We start from the raw sequence: 18,742 nt of genomic DNA on the forward strand, positions 1-18,742 counted from the left end.
TGCAAGCTTAACCTTACGTTCAAGATCTTCAGAGAGAACTCAGTGTATCCCCCCTCTGATATGCTAAATAGTTATTATCACATAGAAAAATACCAAATACCTTGTTAGAAACCTGAGAAAAATATTCCTTTGATTTGTGTGTGTGTGTGTTCCAGTATAGTTAACATGTAATACCAGTTTCAGGTGTACAACATAGTGATTCAGTATTACCATACATCACCTGTTGCTCATCACCACAAGTGTGCTCTTTAATCCCCATCACCTATTTAACCTAACCCTCCACCCCCTCAGCCATCAGTTTTTTCTCTGTTCCTTTGATTTTAATGTAAAGAAGAAGACAAGCTGGGTGTATTTAAAAACAACCCAAGACTTCTGAGTCGTTAACCAAAGACAGAATCTTTTGAAAAGGGCAGGTCAGGTATAGGTGCTTGATCAAATAGGAGTAAAGGTAGACATTTGTAGGTCTGATCAGCACATGGGATGGAGCACTGGGTAGCATCTACCCAATAGAGTTGAACCCAAAGGGAAATGATGAGCCTTTTGGCCTGAATATCCCACTGGTACAAAGGGCCTCTGCTAGCTAATATGCATGTGGCTGTTATGCCCAAGAGGAAACACTGAGAATTCTGCACTCAGCGTGTTTATTGTTGGACTGTGGGTAACTGGAAGGCAGACAGTAGATTTTACTTAAGTTTGTGATTGCAGCACCTGGAGTGAGAGCTCATACATAGAAAATACACTAAAGGGTCTTTAAAAAAAATGAATGATATTCAATTTATATAAAATATCCAGAATAGGAAAATCTACAGAGACATAAATTAGATTGGTAATTGCCAGGAGCTGGGGGCGGGGGGTGGGCGCAGTTGGTGGTGAGTTAGGGGTGGAGGGAGAGTTGGGGGAAGATCAGATAATAACTGCTAATAGATACTAGGCTTCTTTTGAGGATGGTGAAATGCTCTGGAATTATATTGTGATAATGGTTGCACAACTCTGCGAGTATACTAAAATCACTGAATTGCATACTTTAAACAGGCAAATTGTATGTTTTGTGAATTATATCTCAATAAATTTCATTTAAAAGTGAATGAGAAGGTGAAACAAAAAAAGCCCACTAGACATCAAGCGTACTATGGTAGGGAAAAGACTAGGGGCATTCTGAAAAGGAAATTATCTCATGCCAGTTTGAGCTACAACTAGAGTCCTTTGGAAGTTAGCCCTTGAAGACTGGAGAACCAGTTGACTAGCTTACACAGGCTTGAGATCCATAATAAAGAGCATTTTAAAGTTGAATCACCTTAGAGTTGAGAACTTGTTAAGATTGGAGGACTGAGGTTTACTGGGTAGAGCTGAACACTTTTCTAGAACAGCAAGTATTGCAGATACTAGTGTTCAGACCCATTCTGTTTAGTGTTTTTTTGTGGACAGTAAATCTCTTAGTTTCCAATACTATTCCACAGTTCACCAGCATTCAATAAGCACCTACTTTGTGCCAGCTGGCAAAACCTGGGAGGCTCAGTTCTTGTGCATGAAATGTGCACGGTCTCCGGGCCCTGCAGGCACAGTTCCATTCTGGTAGGGATAGGCCCACTGACTGCTGAACTAAGCGATCTGGTAAAACCCAGAAAGGATATGGCAAACAGCCCCTCCTTTCTTACCAAGCATAGAGTATCTGCAGCTCTGTCCAACATGCCTAAAGAGAGCCACACTGCAATGAGAAGATTCACTGTACAGTGGAAGGAGGGTGGTCAGTTTGATGTTGAGGGGGCTGAGAGGTCTCAGGATTCCCGGGGGAGAGCATAGAGAGTCATGGGCCTTCTTGCCATGGGGCCTGAGCACTGAATGTCCCTGAAGTGCAGAAAGTCCTGTCCACAGCTTTATTGACTTTTTTCCCACCTAGAAACAAGCCAAGAAGTTTCAGAGTAATCCAGAATCATCTTCACAAAAGATAATACCAGAAAACTCCGAGGGATAAAAAGATATGCTTGCTAAAAACACTATTTCCCAGCTTCGGCTGGCCCTTGGAGCCAACAAAAGCAAAGCCTCATCAGTATTTAATGAGAGAGAGGGAACAGCTAGAAAGGGGCGGAGAAGTAGACAGAAGGAGGCTATTTAAAAGGCCCTAAAGTGCTGCAGCTGTTTTGGCTAATTTTTCTCATTTCAGTGATGTTCCAAGCTCTTTGTCTTCTCTGTGGGGCGAATTCATTTGTCTCTCTCATGAGTCATGCTGCCCACAAATAATCTCTCTTGGAGTAGCCCTTATGAAAATAGACAATTCACATTGCATTGTGTGAATTGGCAGTTGTGTGTCCCTTCCCTGGGTGGGCCACAGTGTGTCTGCTCTGTGTGCATCCACACATGTCAGGACTTCTAAGGTCTAGCACGCCCTCGGTGTGCTCAGTGACAGGGGGGCACAGAAGGAGACATCTGGACTCCCAGATGGAGGCAAGGAGGGAAGTCTGCAGGCAACAGTGCCTGGTCAGCTGACTGCTCCCTCCTAAAAGTTTCTAGATTTCATAGATGTTACTCTCTCCACAAGGATTTTATAGGAATTATCTGTGAAAAAGTAAACATCAGAGGAAATTCTGTATAAATAAATATTACTGTCATTTAAACCTGGATCTTGCAAATTGAGCTTTTCCTTTTAGGTAGTATTTTCTTTACTCTCTGGCCAGCAGATCTGACCAACCAGCATTTTTCTTTAAGATTTCCCTAGGGAGACTCTGAACTCTTTAGAGAGTACAATGGGTCCCTTTTGTGTTTGCTGCCTAGCAAAATTTCTTCTTCCCTAATAATCATCTTGGTTTTATTCTGAGACTATGTAGGTGCTTTTCTGGTGGAGTTGGCTCCCCCTTTGGCTCAGGTAATTGTGGCCCAAGTCAGTCAATACATCATTTTCCCCTGGCCATGATGATTGGTGCAGAAATGGGCATCTGACCCAGTCATTACCAATGAGATCTAAGGAGACTTTGGCTAGAAGGCTGGGGTCAGGGCTTGGAGCTTTGCCAGTGTGAGCTCTGGGGGGTGGGGGGTGGGGCAGCTCTCTAGTGATTATGAGTGGAGAGCCAGTTTGAGCTTGGAGACCACACATGGAAGAGAGCCGAGTCTAACTGAGGAGGGAGAGGGCGAGGACAAGGACGGTCATGGTGTTATCCTCTAAGCCTTTAGCCAAGCTGCCCTGAAAGCACCATTATCCTGGTCTTTCCAGGCATGTGAGCCAAAAAGTTCCCGTTTGGCTTGAGTTAATCAGGGTCAAGTTTGCTGTCACTTGCATGAGTTTTAACTCATTCAGGGGCACTGTTTCACTCATACCCAACATCTAGCAGAGTGCCTGGCATGTAGAGGAAGCTCAGTATGTGTTTATTTATGCACAGATTTTCTTTCAGTTGAACAGATGTGTACTGAACACTTATGAGGGACAAATGTATTGTTCTGGATCCTATAGGACTGCACTGCCCAAAATGGCAGCCACAAGCCGTATGTGCCTTTTTAAATTTAAGTTAATGACAATTAGGGGTGCCCGGGCAGCTCAGTTGGTTAAGCGTCTGACTTTAGCTCAGGTCACAATCTCACGGTTTGTGAGTTTGAGCCCCGTGGTGGGCTTGCTATTGTCAGCACAGAGCCCACTTTGGATCCTCTATCCCCCTCTCTCTGCCCTACCCCCCACTCTCGTGTATTCTATCTCTCTCTCAAAAGTAAATAAACATGTAAAAAAAAATATATAGGGACACCTGATTGGCTTAGTCAGTTGAGCGTCTGACTTCGCCTCAGGTCATGATCTCACAGTTCGTGGGTTTGAGCCCCACATCAGGCTCTGTGCTTACAGCTCAGAGCCCAGAGCCAGTTTCACATTCTGTCTCTCTCTGTCTCTCAAAAATGAATAAACATTAAAAAAAAAGTTAAATAAAAAATAGTAAATTAAATTAATGACAAATAAAATTAAAACTTCAGTTCCTAAATCACACTATCCACACTGCAAGTGTTCAGTGCTCCTCTTTTGGACAGTGCAGATACAGACATTTCCATCATTGCAGAAATTTCTATTGGACAGCAGTACTGTAGAGAATACAAACATACATAAGACTCAGACCATGCTTCCAGGAAACTATATTTCCAGGAAACATTGCAGATGTTTGTTTTGAAATGATCAATAGCACAATGTACAGAACAATAGTCTGACCTATTGAAAAGAGTGATTTATGAAAGATCAGCTTTATTTCTCTCACGTATAATTACGTATAAATTCTAATGTAGTAGTGTGATGAAAAAATTACCATATAGAGCCACACATTATACAAAATGAGGTATACATAAATGTTCTTTCATGCAAGAGGAACTAGCATTTACTGGACCTGAAACCCGAAGGTACTTAAAATGCCTTGTTGACTTTTGGAGACTTTTCAGGAAATAAGTCATTGATTTTTAAGTGGAATGTCACTTGAGTAGTAAAGTCCTCAAATTTCTCACAGAGTTCATTCCTTCTCTTTACCCAGTAAGATTTGCATGTGCCAAGCCATAACGATGGTGATGCTAAAATAGCCTGGTCCAGAGTAATCAGTTTCTGGCAGGCGGCTTCCAGACATCCGGTGAGCCTCTTCTGCTCTTTGATGTCCCACATCCAGTTCACCACCCTTTCCCTCAGAGTAGGGTGCCTGAAGCATACATATTCTGACTTCTGCAGTACTCATTTTGAAGAGATGCGGAAGTGGCCTCTCCATAGTTCCCGACTCCGGGGGCCTCCATTTCTCCTAACAGCTGTGGGAGAGACTGACAGAGAGGTTGTCAGCATACTGTTCGTTGTTAACCTGGAAGCCAGCAGCACTCACAGAGCTGAACGGATTCTGCCCTCACCAGGGGCTCTTGTCCACCCCTCTGATTTCACCCATGCTGGCCACAACTATATCTTCAGCCTCATGTCTTTAATTCCCCCAGTGAAGTCTCCCACCTTAACCAAACCAGTTTACTCAAAGTCCTAGGGCATCTGTGTCCTTTGGCTTGTACTGCATTCCTATCTATCCGCCCTACCTCCAGTTAAGGATTTCTCCTCAAAACTTAAATACCTCTTTCAATCCACCCAACCCAGAAATTCTTTATCCCTCCTTTGAGCCTCTGCGGTATTGTCTGTACTATTGTTTTTTTTTAAACAGCTTTATTGAGATGTAATTCCTGTAGCCTTCAATTCACCCTTAAAAAAAAAACAAAACAAAACAATTCAATGTTTTTTTTTAAAAATATTCACAGTTGTAGGGGCGCCTGGATGGCTCAGTCGGTTGAGTGTCTGACTTCAGCTCAGGTCATGATCTCACACTCTGTGAGTTCAAGCCCCACATTGGGCTCTGTGCTGACAGCTCAGAGCCTGGAGCCTGCTTCAGATTCTGTGTCGCCCCCTCTCTCTCCCCCTCCCCCGCTCATGCTCTCTCTGTCTCAAAAATAAATAAAAACATTAAAAAAAAATTTTTTAATATTCAGAGTTGTACAATTGTCACCATGATCTATATAGAATATTTTCATTACCCCCAAAAAGAAACCCTGTACTCTTCAGCAGTCAGTCCTCATTTCCTCCATGCTCCCTTACTCCCACCCCCCAGCCCTAGGCAATGACAAATCTACTTTCTGTGTCTATAGATTTGCCCTTTCTGGATATGTCATATAAATGGAATCCTACAATGTGTGGTCTTCTGTGACTGGCTTCCTCCACTTAGCATAATGTTTTCAAGGATCATCCATGTTGTACTGTGTGTCAATACTTCATTCCTTTTTTAAGTCAGGTAATTTTCCATTATATGGATGGACCACATTTTGTTGAGCCACTCATTTGATGGGCATCTGGGTTGTTTCCATTTGGGGGCTGTTATGAACAATTATACTGTGAACATTTGTGTACCAGTTTTTAGGTGTACATACATTTTCATGTCTCTTGGTTATACATGTAGGAGTAAAATTGTTGGGTTATATGGTAATTCTGTGTTTTTTACCTTTTTAGGGACAGCATGATAGATTCTGATACTTTAATCCTGTAGTATTTAGTTTATCATTATTACATTTTGCCTTCCTTAGGAAATTTAAACCTTTGAGGGCAGGGAAAGAAAAGCCTTATTTTTTCTTTTTTTATTTATTCCACCCAGTACCTACCATCATGTTCACCTAACAATAACAATAACAACAAAACACAGTCACTGTTAGGACATGAAAATGTGTTGGAAAGGAGTAGAGACTTGTGACATTCTCTTCCTTGTTTGATCCTAATTTATGTCCCCCTTTTCTGTGACTGCTGCATCTCTATTCTTTTCTAAAGTATTTCGTCTCCTGGAGGTCCGGGTAGTGGAGGTGAACTACCTGCAGATGGTCAGCGTACAGCACCCCAGAGGTCTGCACGTTTTGAGGGAAATGTGCTTTGGGGCACACAAGGAAGCTTCCAACCTGTCTCCTTGCAGACAGCACTGTTCTCTGCTGCTGAGAAAGGTCCGCTTGTGTGGAGTAATAAGGTACCTCCACGAAGCAGGGCTTCACAAGGTCTTTCTGTGTGTCTCTTGCCAATAATTAAAACATGTGAAGACATGATAAAAGCCATTAAAAGGAAAAAATACCTTCCTGCTTTTTTCTCCCTTGATCAAACCCTATGAAAACAACTTTAGTAAAGGAGAGGGAGGGTGCCAAGTTTATAAAACAGAGGCCCTACATCTGTCTTTGGGTCCACCATGAGGGGCTAAGACCGGAAGTATATTTTCCCAAACTTTTGCCGGCAGGAAGAACTATACTAGACGGCCTTGTGGGTAACTGGTTGTTTTCTCAGTTGGTGAAATCACTGGGTGTGTTAAGCAGCTGGTCTGGAGCTAGTGGGGCATCAATTCTGTCTGGTTGTCTAGCAGCAGATGGCAGCTGTGGGTGATGATCGGCAGAAGGCTGAAGGCTGCACTTCCCAGTCTGAAAGACAAAGTGCAAGTCAAAGAGAAATGCATCTCATTGGGACCTAATTGGTCTTTCGTGAGCCATTATCAAGAGTTCTTACAGTGCCTGAAAGAATTGATCTCTACCCAGAAGTTAAGGCAACACCAATAGAAAACTATACTAGTCCAGAGATGACAGATAAATGTAATTTGTGTGCCTCACTTATCAATTGCTTGTGGCCACATGGAAGGCTGTGTTGGGAAGGATTTTTGAGGCTAATTTCAGGCTCAGCAGGAAAGATGGTCATATATTGAATTAGTGGTGTCTGTAGTGAATACCTAAGAGATTAAGAAGTAGCATGTGTGTTGAATAGTTGCCCTAGACCTTGAGCTCCTCGATAACCAGGACAGTCTAGGTCTAGTCTCAGAACCTGGCTTATAGGAAGTCAGCAGTAGGGATGTACTGGTTGAATAAGTGATTTGATTTCCTAGTTTTGGAATTGGCCCATAATTCTCAGTAAATGACACATGTTAAATGCCTTAACAGTAAATGAATTTTTTGCAACAGAGATATTTCCCAGAGAACTTTGATTTTCATGGAGCTCTTGCCTTGATGTTTTCAAAACAGCTTTCCATTTTGCTACAATGAAACAATACATTTCAAAAGGTTTCCATTTAAATTGGCTACTCAAAACAAATTTCCTCATTTTCCATTTCAGTGGCCTAAAGAGGCATCTTGGTATTTTAGAAAGAATACCAGCCTAGAATTCAGATTTGGGTTTTACTTACAGCTCAGCCATGAACATACTACGTGACCATAAGCCAGTCACTTCTCCATTTTGGGTCTTAGTGCCCTCCAAAACATTAGACAATTGAAGTCCGTGAGCTCTTTGATTCTGTGAATCAGGATAGAAGATGAAGAAGAAAGGGAGTTTCAACAAGATTATCTTACTCTCTTCAGCCTAGCTGATTTGCTTCTCTAATTTCAGCTTTCCTTTCTGTCCTAAGAGCAATGATCTTAGAGTAAGAAGTGGGGGATGACATTTTTAACGATGATCACTATAGTGAAGGGTCCACATAATGAAAGCCTTATCTGATGTCTCTGCAGAATGTTACATGAGATTTGCCCTATATTCCAAGATTATTATGGTGCACATGTTGCATACAAATAAAATGTATCATCTCAGACAAATGTCTTGGCTGACATTCACCAAGGATCTGACAAATAAATGGTTTTGTATTTATATATATCCTGCCTGATTCAAAAAAAAAAAAAAAGATTGAAGAAAGTTATGCTCAATACCATAGAAATAATTAAGCCTAGGGGCACCTCTGTAGCTCTGTAGGTTAAGCCGCCAACTTTGGCGCAGGTAATGATCTCACAGTCTGTGAGTTCACGCCCTTCACGGGGCTCTGTGCTGACACCTCAGAGCCTGGAGCCTGCTTCAGATTCTTTGTCTCCCTCTCTCTCTGCCCCTCCCCCACTCATGCTCTGTCTCTCTCGCTCTCAAAAATAAATAAACATTGGGGCGCCTGGGTAGCTCAGTCGGTTAAGCGTCCAACTTTGGCTCAGGTCATGAACTTGCTTTCGTGAATTCAGGCCTGTATCAAGCTCTGTGCTGACAGCTCAGAACCTGGAGCCTGCTTCAGAATTTGTGTCTCCCTCTCTCTCTGCTCTTCCCCTTCTCGCGCTCTTTGTCCCTCTCTCAAAAATAAATACAGATTAAAAAAAATTTAAATAAATAAACGTTAAAAAAAATTTAAAAAGAAATAATTAAGCCTAAAAACCTTTAGAATGAGAAAGGACAAGAGCAAAGTTGTTTTGTTGTTGTTGTTGTTGTTGTTGTTGTTGTTGTTCTTAAGCCATTATTTTAGGAAACTTAAACTAAGGAAAGCTTCCAAAGTTGAACATGAAATATAACTTCCTCGTTCCTGTCAGTCAGAGCAAAGAGGGAGGTAATGGGCTACCTTGTTCTCCTTATCTGACAATAGGGTAATTGGCTTTGGAGAAAAAAAGGAGACTGCAAGCACAATTTGTTATCCTTCCATGCTTGTTCTAATAGCCTCTTATCAAAGCAGTAGCTATCAGTTAATAAAGAAACTACCGAAATGTGAACAAGAGTGCCAACATAGACCAAACCTTACTTCTCTGGTTGTTTATCAGAGTGTAGCTGGGCCGCATATTTAGTAGCTGATGCTTACTCTTACGGTGCTTATGTGCTAGACACTGTTCTAAGTACCTTACCTATATTAACATATGAAATTCTTCCAGTAGCCATGTGAGTTAGGAACAGTGCTTTGAGATCTGTGATCTTAACCACTGCAGCATACTGCCTCTCCCATATCTGAAATCATGTGGAGATTTAACTCACCACCGGTTACACAGCTCAGCTCCCCAGGGATGAGCCATCTCAGCTCAGAATGTTTCATTTACAGCAGCAGTAATCACTTACAAAGTATACAGTTGCAGTGCTTCATAACTGGTTTGCTCTCTGAGTTAACTGGGTCTTTTCACATTGTTTTAAGGTGGCATCTTGAATTCCAAAGAGCAGTGTAGGCTTTCTTGAGCATTCCTTTGTCCATCTCATTACTGGGGTGCAGAGCACTGTACGTCAGCCATGTGTCTTCTCATTGTCAGGTATCTTTAGTCTACATCAGGCTTGCTAAATCAGCCAGCTCCAGCTGAGCTGGAGCAGAGGAGGTGGCTGCCTGGAAAACTGTGTTGAGAAGGGTTTGCAGGCCTGGTTCAGATGTGATGAGAGAAAGGTTCATGACTGAATAGTAACATCTGCCATGAGCAAGCACAAGTGTATGTCTTTGCCATCCACGATCCAGTTCAGGATCAGAGGTTCCCTCCGAACTGCGTGGCTTCTGAGGTTATTTTTCTTTCAAGAGGAGAACAGGCTGTAGTGATTCACCTAATTCATTAATTCATCCTACAAAAATTTATTAAGTCCTGCTTTGTACAAGACACACATTACAAAGATGAATAAGTCAAAGTTTCTATCTCCACAAATTTTCTTCCAGAGATCTATAAATTTTAGCAGTTTCTATACAGTGAGATAATAAGCATTCTTAGAAAGTACTCTTGGAGCAAAAAGGAAAGAGCTGCTGTCCATGCCTGGGAAGGGCGGACAGGTTTCCCAGAGAAGGTGCCAGTTAATCTAAATCCTAACTCAGTCCCCATGTATGAGCCTGGAAGGGAGTGTGTTTTGAGAGCCACCTGGCATCACCAATGTCCCCCATTGTTTTTGTTACTATCATATTCAGAATACATACACCACCCCCATTAGTAAGGCATTTCTTTTGAGTCGCAATGCAGTGGAACACCCAGGAAGAGAGGATGAAACTAATTCATCAAGGGAGCGCCTGGGTGGCTCAGTTGGTTGAGCGTCCGACTTCAGCTCAGGTCATGATCTCACAGTTCGTGGGTTTGAGCCCCACATCGGGCTCTGTGCTAACTGCACAGAGGCTGGAGCCTGCTTCGGACTCTGTGTCTCCCTCTCTCTCTCTGCCCCTTCCCTGCTCATGCTCTGTCTCTCTGTGCTCTCAAAAATGAATAAACGTTAATAATTTTTTTTTTAAACTAATCCATCAGGTTGGATCAGTATTTTACAAGTATAGCTCTGAGTATGACCTTTGGGTAACATGAAGCCAGGGAAATAGGGAGTCAGTACTGAACAGGTGAAATAGGACACTAAAAGGAAAAATCAGGAATGCCAGGGATGAGCCAGCATTGGCATTTTCTCCCAGGCCAGTTCTGTGTCCATTGGGAAATCCGTTCTCTGCAGACATATGGAAACTACGGGGAACAGTGGTTGGGGCCAGAAATGGCATCACTGGGGCTGAAAAGCCCCAAAGTCATTTTGGAGCTAATCTTTGTATTTAGAAAGAGCTTTGCCCTAATCCTGTTTAGGATTTCTGTAGCCTGTTCCCTTAAGAGAAGTCACAAGGCTTTCACGTTTCCCTTCTCAGTGCCTTGTGAAGACAGGTACATAAAATCCCCACTTGCAGGTGAGGAAGTTGAATTTGTGGTGTGAGATTACACAGTGATTGAGCAAAGACTCACAAGCGAGTGCTTCCTCTCTCTTACCCCCACATTTGCCTTTAAATTTAATGCTTAGAATGGTGGTTTTAAGAAAATAATAAAGCTTTATATTGTATTTAATCATCAAAAAGCAAAAGATTAAAACCAAGAAGACACTTTAAAGATAATCTTATCCAATGCTCTTGTTCCAAGATGTGGAATCTGAATCCAGGGGACATCTCCCAGGAACTTGAAGGGTCCAGCCATTAAAACCTACTCAGTCCTCATGGTTTCTGTTTCTGACTGGAAGCCACTGCCTTCAAGAGCTGTTTATGAGCCTCTGCTTCTCCTTCTGGGACTCAATTTAAGGACTTCTGCTGGGTCCCTGCCCTCAGTTTGCATCTGGGTTCAGAGCCTTCCCGTCACAGTTGTTAAGAGCCCTGACTCCACCCATAGATTTCTGTCCATTTATCAGAGTCCCACCATTTCTGTTACAACTGCTAACTTCAGCTTGCAGCAACAAAAAATCAGCTTTTGCAGTTCAAAAAGACTCAGATTGCTGACTGAAAGCATAAGGTCTCCCTTTAAGGTGTTATGTACTAGTTCTACGCCCTTATCTGCTTCCGTCTGCTTCACCTTGCACTCAAGTATCTCTTTCTTGCCCCTTATGAAAGGTCGTAAGAAGTAGACAGTGCCTCCAATAATCTGATGCTTCCCTAAGTCCCCTAACCCTTTGGCCTCACTAAACCGATTATTTTACCGCCTGTAGCAGCAATTGGGAATTTTTCTGCCCGAGATGGGGGGTTTCTTATGGCCTCACCTCCCACCTCATCTCTTGCTTTTCTGCATTTAGACTTGCTCACTTCCAGCTCCCCATTCCTGGTACCGTTTCTGAATTATTCATGACCCTGTTGGTTTCAAGTGAAATAGACCCAACTTGAATTACCAGAGACAAACAGAAATACTGGAGCATTGCACACAACTGAAAGAAAGGTTAATCAGGCACACTTTGGGAAAAGCCGCAGTTCAGGAGTAACAGGAACTGGGATTCTCCCTGCAGACAGGCTTCTTCCGTGAGACAGGAAACATGGCTGCTGGCAGTGCAAGGGCCTCCTAATTCATAGCTACAGTCACCCCACATGGATTTGCCTCTCATGTCCCAGATTCAGAACCGAGAGCCCAGCTTGGGTCTCTTGCTTTTTGGGGGGCTAGTCAAGTTGGGCCAGAGAGGCAGGGTCTGGAGCGTGGTTAGCATGGGGGAAAGAGGCAGTCCCCATCAGAAGGTGTTTGCTGTTACCAGAAACCCCAAGGGAGCTGGGCTTTCAAAACTAAAGGTGTCTGATACAAACCTGAGAGTCCCTCACAAGAGGAATGACTCAGAGCAGGTTGGAAAACAAGAGGCATAATATGCTTTTTAAAAAATACTATATATTCAATAAAGCTTTCCTAACCAATTTTCCCTTAATTGACTCTGCTGATTAATTAACTGTGCACTCTCTTGTTAAAGCATTATCTGGTACCAGCAGAGGCTGGATGCTTCCAAATACTAGTTTCTAGAACACCTGCACATTTCTGCTCCTACCAGTTGAGGGGTATGCCTTCCAAAACCTGGGAACGCCAGATGGACTTGCAATTACACTGTTTAATGAAGTATCCTAATGAAAAAACAATGCAAAAAGGAAGTTAAGAAAATCAAGTTTGATGCAGAAAGATTTGAGGACAGCCAGCAGCTAAAAGCAATGGCTCTTCTGCAGTGGGGGAGAGGGTTTTACCTTTTGTTCAGAAGAGGTTCTGGAGTCTCATCCCCTGTATTGAAATTCTAGCTGTGTTACCTTGGGCAGTAGCAGCAGCATCTTGAGACTTAGTCCTTTATTGTAAAATGGAAACAGTAACAACTTCTTTGGGGGAACTGTTAGGATTAAGCAAGATGATGTATTTAAAGCACTGAACACATTTTTTGGCACATAGGAAGCACGCGACAAATGAGAGATCTTGTATCATCGTCATCATCTTTATTATAATTATTATTAACAGCCACTACTTGAAGGGAGACACATATATTGACACTGTTTCACACCTAGTCTTATGTTAAATGGTATAATGAGAGGATTTTATTTCTATTAAAGAATTTGATAAACTTATTTCTTTAAATAACAATCAGAGGTGATTGCTTAACCATAGAGCAAATTAATTAAAATTAATTAACCATTAATTTTTTTAATATAAAAGGAAACCTCCAAAAAGTTCTAGAGATACATGAAAACCTGACTTATTAGGATGAGTCTGTAGCAAGTCCATCCTCCTTCCCAAGTATGTTTGGTTTTTATTAAAAAAAAAATTTTTTTTTAATGGTTAAGCCAGGGGAAAAAATCTGAAAGCCGGGGAGATAATTAGAAAGTCTTCATGTAGCTTTAAGGAGCATCTTTGTTGCAGCAGAAGCCATGTTGGCTCTATTCATAACTCTGCTTTCTGGACCAGTATTCTAGAAGTTGGTACTTTCTTTTCATTTGTGTTTTTCACATAGGGCAGCAAAATTTAGTTCTAAGTATATTTCGGGCATCTGGATTCTAGTCAGCATTTCTGGCTCTGTTTTAGAACCTAAAGTCTGCGGCTTATTCCTAATGTGGAAAATGGAATAATCCCCCAGGCACAAGAAGAAGAACTCCAACATTCAGGCTGCCGTTACTATAGCGAGACAGTGCTACAGACATCACAAGACTTGTTATACAAGGAAACATGATTACAGCGGATTAGAGAAACTTGCCAGAGCCTTGAAGGATTTATTGGTTTTTGAATTCTGAATGAGACATAAATATGTTTTTCCCCCTTAATTCTGGACCCCATATGGAGAAGGTGAGAAAATTCTTCAGCAAATTCTAGAATGCTTAGCTGCTAAAGATTGGTTGGGTATCATGTCCAAGTCATATTGCAAAGGGCATGAATGCTTGCTTGGCAGAGATGCAAAACAGTCACTCCTTTCTGTCTGCACTGCCAAGTTAGTTACTGCCCTGTCTCCCACTGGGAGAAAAATGTAGCTCCTTGGGGAGTCTTCTGTAAGGCAGCATGGTGTAATGGAAAAAGCAATGCACTCAGAGGCACGAGGCCTGGATTGCAGCTTCTGCACTCCTAAGTGCTGTGATTTTCAACAGGTTACTTAAACTCTCTGAGCCTTAGTGTCCTTTTGTCAAATACGGGGATAGCAATTCCCATCTCAGAGGGTGGCGCTGAGGATTAAAGTATGTTAAGTATCATGTAGGAAATCTCAAACGTTAGTTGCATTAGCATCAAAATGTCAGCCTGTAGTACACACATGTGAGTTCATAGATCTCAGAATTTTGCTGATATCCTAAAGGGAGGGAGTTAAAAAATAAGGATTATCTGTCATCTTATCTATTCTCCAGATTCTTTGGTTTCTCTGGAAGCTGAAGAGATAGCATGGGATAGTGGTTAGGAACAGCTTTGGAATCAGACAGACCTAAGTTTAAATTCACTACTTGCTAGCCGTGAAGCATTGAACAATTCACTTGACGTCTGTTACCTTAGTTTCCCCATCTGTAAAATGGATATAAAATAGTACCTCAACTGGGCTGCCTAGGTGGCTCAGTGAGTTGAGCATCCGACTCTCAGTTTTGGCTCAGGTCAAGATCTCACAGTTTCATGGATTCGAGCCCCAATTCGGGCTCTGTGCTGATGGTACAGAGTCTACTTGGGATTCTCTCTTCTCCCTCCCTTTCTGCCCCTCCCCTGCTCACGATGTCTCTGTCTCTCTCTATATAAATAAACTTAAACCTTTAAAAAAAGATAGTACCTCAACCATTGTTTATCCCGTTGTCCTATTTTATTCTCTGTATGGCACTTATCGCTATCTGAAATTATTTGTGTTGATTTCCTGCCTTCTACTCCATCCCCCACTCAGATCCCCATAAGGGCAAAGACTTTATATGTGTTGTTTACCACTTTACATGTCTTGCCTAAGATAGTGACTGGTACATTATTGTCATTCTTTTCACCTTTGACTTCTGTTTTTTTAAAAAATTCCCCTCCCAGTATCATGACTAAATTTATATACAGTAGCTGAGTTAGAAACCAGGCAGAGGTGTTTTGTATTTGGAAATACCTGTGTTCTTACAGTTGAGTTTCTATTTCCTGAAGATGCTTACTCAGCCTTCAATGGCACAGTTTGACTTGTGACATCAGAGGATTGACAGACAGAAGTCTGACTCAGGGACTGAGCTAGGAAAGAGCATGACTTTCAGCCCCGCTCACCCTTTGAGGGATGGCTGGACAGGGCTCAAAAAGGTCTTGGATTTCAGTGCATCTAGGAAGGTATTTAGCAAATTATTTTTAACCATTTGGATTTGGTACAGATCACCAGAGGAATCTGCTGTCTGTGCGTAAGTGAAGAATGAGAACGGAAGGACTAGGTGTAGCTGAGGGGGAGAGAACAGCCTTCCCTGCTGCTTCCCAGGGGAACCCAGGGCCTGGCTCCCTCCCCACCTCACATCCCCAGAGCATCTTCTTTGACTTGAATAGACCTAGCACATTGGACACCACTAAGACTCCAAGGTGCTCCACAACCACTAAGAGTTAGGCACACTGCAGACAGAATATGTTTGGCCTGAGTTTCAACCTCACTCATTAGCCCTCTCCCTGGGAAGAGGTGGCATTCATGGCAGTGAACTGTATGCACAACAGTCACTCCTTTCTGTCTACACTGCCAAATTTGATACTGCCTTGTCTCCCAGTGAAAACTGAGTCCTGAGAAGAGGAGCTCTTGACTCTCCTACCTCGTTCTTCCAAGCCCTGTGAACTGGTTCCTCTAATTCTTGTGGGACCAACCCGGGCCTGCAGGCAAGGCAAGGATGGTTCCCGAACACCCAGGGGTTGTACACAAAAGGTTGCATGTATGTGTGCTATATGGGTGGAGGCTCAATGTCTTTTAATTCTCCAGAGGTATCTTTGGTCTAAAGTAGGTTTGGAACCCCTAGCCTAAGGGGACCTAATATTTTATATATTTTTTATATTTTTATATATTTTATATATATATATTATATATATATTATATATATATATATATTATATATAAACATATTCTGTCTGCAGTGTGCCTAACTCTTAGTGGTTGTGGAGCACCTTGGAGTCTTAGTGGTGTCCAATGTGCTATATCATATATAATATATATGATATATATATTATATCATATATATGAGATATATATGATATATATATATATCTCATATATATGATATATATCATATATATGAGATATATATATATGAGATATATATATATCATATATATATATATTTTTTTTAGTGTTTGCGAATTCTTCAGCTTTGCTCTCTGGCACCCAAAGCTCTGTGTGGGTGGGTCGAAGATGTACAGCTGCCCAATCTTGTTGGGGTTTTGCATTATGGCTATCTCATCTCTTCCTGACTTTGCTCATTTGCACGAACAATTAAGCCAGGCCCATTGGCAGCCAAGTCCCGACTTGTCCACACAGGGTTTGGTTGAAGAGGATAGTAGGAAATTCTATAACATCTGTCCCAAGATGTCTCTGTAAATTTGGCGTGAGGAATAAGATAAAGCCATGTCATCAAGAAATGTATTAGTCCCCTCAGTTTCTTTAGTCACAAAACATTCCCCACCGTTCTCATACTCTTAGCGGAGGGGCGACAGTAGAACAAGCTTTTCACTGACGAAGCGCAGGATGAGCCCTGCGTTTCTGCATCCAGAAGCACGAACACTCGTTCCCCTTCTGCCCAGCACCCTCCACTGCGGCCTGACTAGATTTCTTACAGGCCTTCAGAGTCAGTCCATGTTTTAACTACCCAGCCAAGTGCTTCTGCCTTGCTCTTACCACAAAAGTCTATTAACTGTAAGGTCTGGAAGTGAAAAGCTGCTGCTAGGTGTGAGTGTTCCTTTTTTTTTTTTTTTAATGTTTATTTATTTTTGAGAGAGAGAGAGAGAGAGAGAGAGAGAGCATATGTGTGCATGCATGTTTGGGGCGGAGGGGTGGGGGTGCACAGAGAGAGGGAGAGAGAGGATCCAAAGCAGGCTCCATGACGACAGCAGAGAACCTGACGCAGGGCTCAAACTCGAGAACCGCGAGATCATGTCCTGAGCCTGGGACGCTTAACCAAACTGAGCCACCCAGGCACCCCTGTGTCTTTGTTACTTGAATACTTCATGTTCAGCAGGAGTATGGCAGCTTCTATGTATTGAGTGTTTATCACATGCCAGGCTCTGTGCAGTACTCTATGACATTTGTCTCATTCAGTCCTTATCCTGAGGCAAATGTCAGTATTCCCATTTTACAGATGAGCAGGTTGAGGTTCAGAGAGGTATAGTCGGTGATCAGGTATACAAAAAGTGTAGGGGTGCCATAGCATAGGAGGACCCAAGGGCCACCAGCAGATATGAAGCAGAGGCCCTATCCTGAAGCTGAGTCACAGGGTAGATGAAATTTAGTTTGGAAAAAGAGCTGAGACCCGGAGTCTGAGGAAAGCACAGACACTTATTACCATCTCCCTATATTACTCTTGTTTGGTCTTTGTCATTTAAGATGCAGATAATCACCTTGACCAGAATTCTCGTCATCTGTATGGGATTAGTATTCGTTGTTTTCTGAATTAGAACTATAGACACTTGCCTGTTAGTCTGGTCTGGCTTCCCTCCATCAAAGTCTCACAGCCACTTCCCATTGACAAGCACAGGCCCCCGGTGAGTCCTGCCTTCAGTCCCTGTCCCCTCCAGTCCACCTTCCAGCGGCCACCAGGCTTCCTTTCTGTCACATGGATCTGAGCGTGTTCCTCAGGGACTAGGAGGCTAAACTTTGCCTTGGGAGAAGATTGGCCCCTCGGTGTGGCAGTCACAGCCAGCTCCCGCACACAGCAGACTCCAGACCAGCTCTCAGACTTGTCAGTCCCTGCCACCCTGGACTTCTCCCTGTCCCCTGGCACTTACTCTCTCTACCTGGCAACTGCGTGCTCATCCTTCAACCTTTCATCATTTCAGAAGGCTTCGCTGGGTCTCTTCTCACGTTTGTCATACTGGATCATCATTGTTAGTTTCTTGAGAATAAGAACAGTGTCTTAATTACCTTTATATTTTCATTACCTAACATATACCTGACATATGCGCACCACTTACTAAGAACAATTTTGAAAGAATGAATGACTGTTTGACTCTAATGGGGAGGTGAAGGTGAGAGATCAGGGACATAATAAAGAGAAGGTCTCCTTCTGTCTACAGTAATCTCACAGTGCTGTTGTCTCATGTATATGTATATTTGTATCTCATACATATATGCATTGGGTCTGATGGAATTGCTGGTATGAGAAATATAGATGCTTTCCCAGCATTTCATGTATTCTCTTTCTCTCTCTCTCTCTCTCTCTCTCTCTCTCTCTCTCTCTCTCTCTTTTAGGAGAACTCAGAAAAGTGCTTTATGGACTGCTTTTTAAGATAACTCTTTTAGGATTAAACTCTATATCAGTCTGACTCTTTGGTTTGGAAGTTAGACACTAACTCAAAGAAATTTGAGCAAATGTGAGGTTTCATATGTCCAGGTAACTGAAAAATTCATGGGTAGTTCTAGCTTTAGGAACTGCTAGATCCAGGTGTTCAAAAAATGTCCATGGTGACCTTCCTATCTCCTTCTCTTGCCTGGCTTTTCTCTGCACTGCTTCATTCTTGGGCAGGCTCTCGCCTCGTGAGAACAAGATGGCACTGGTGGCTTCAGGCTTACGTCCCCAGGCTTAGCAACAACCGTGGAAAGAGAGTCTTGTCCCTATCGGTGCTGAGGTCCTGTTCCACCGGTTGCTAGTGA

At 42.5% G+C, this 18,742-nt stretch overlaps 1 protein-coding gene across 7 annotated transcripts in view; it reads left to right on the plus strand.

Annotated features, from left to right (window-relative positions):
• ATG7 (autophagy related 7) overlaps positions 1-18,742 on the plus strand; it is a 252,739-nt gene that overhangs the window by 147,587 nt on the left and 86,410 nt on the right. The window contains exon 19 of one of the 7 annotated variants that reach the window (XM_045051956.1): positions 13,507-14,534. The exons of the other annotated variants lie outside the window; for them this stretch is intronic. Coding sequence (XP_044907891.1) covers positions 13,507-13,533 — 27 coding nt within the window. The 3' untranslated portion in view covers positions 13,534-14,534. Of the gene's footprint in view, positions 1-13,506; positions 14,535-18,742 lie in introns of those variants that run through there. 7 annotated transcript variants of the gene reach the window in all.

The sequence above is a fragment of the Felis catus genome, chromosome A2 (genome assembly GCF_018350175.1).
Source record: "Felis catus isolate Fca126 chromosome A2, F.catus_Fca126_mat1.0, whole genome shotgun sequence".
NCBI classification, from domain to species: Eukaryota; Metazoa; Chordata; class Mammalia; order Carnivora; family Felidae; genus Felis; species Felis catus.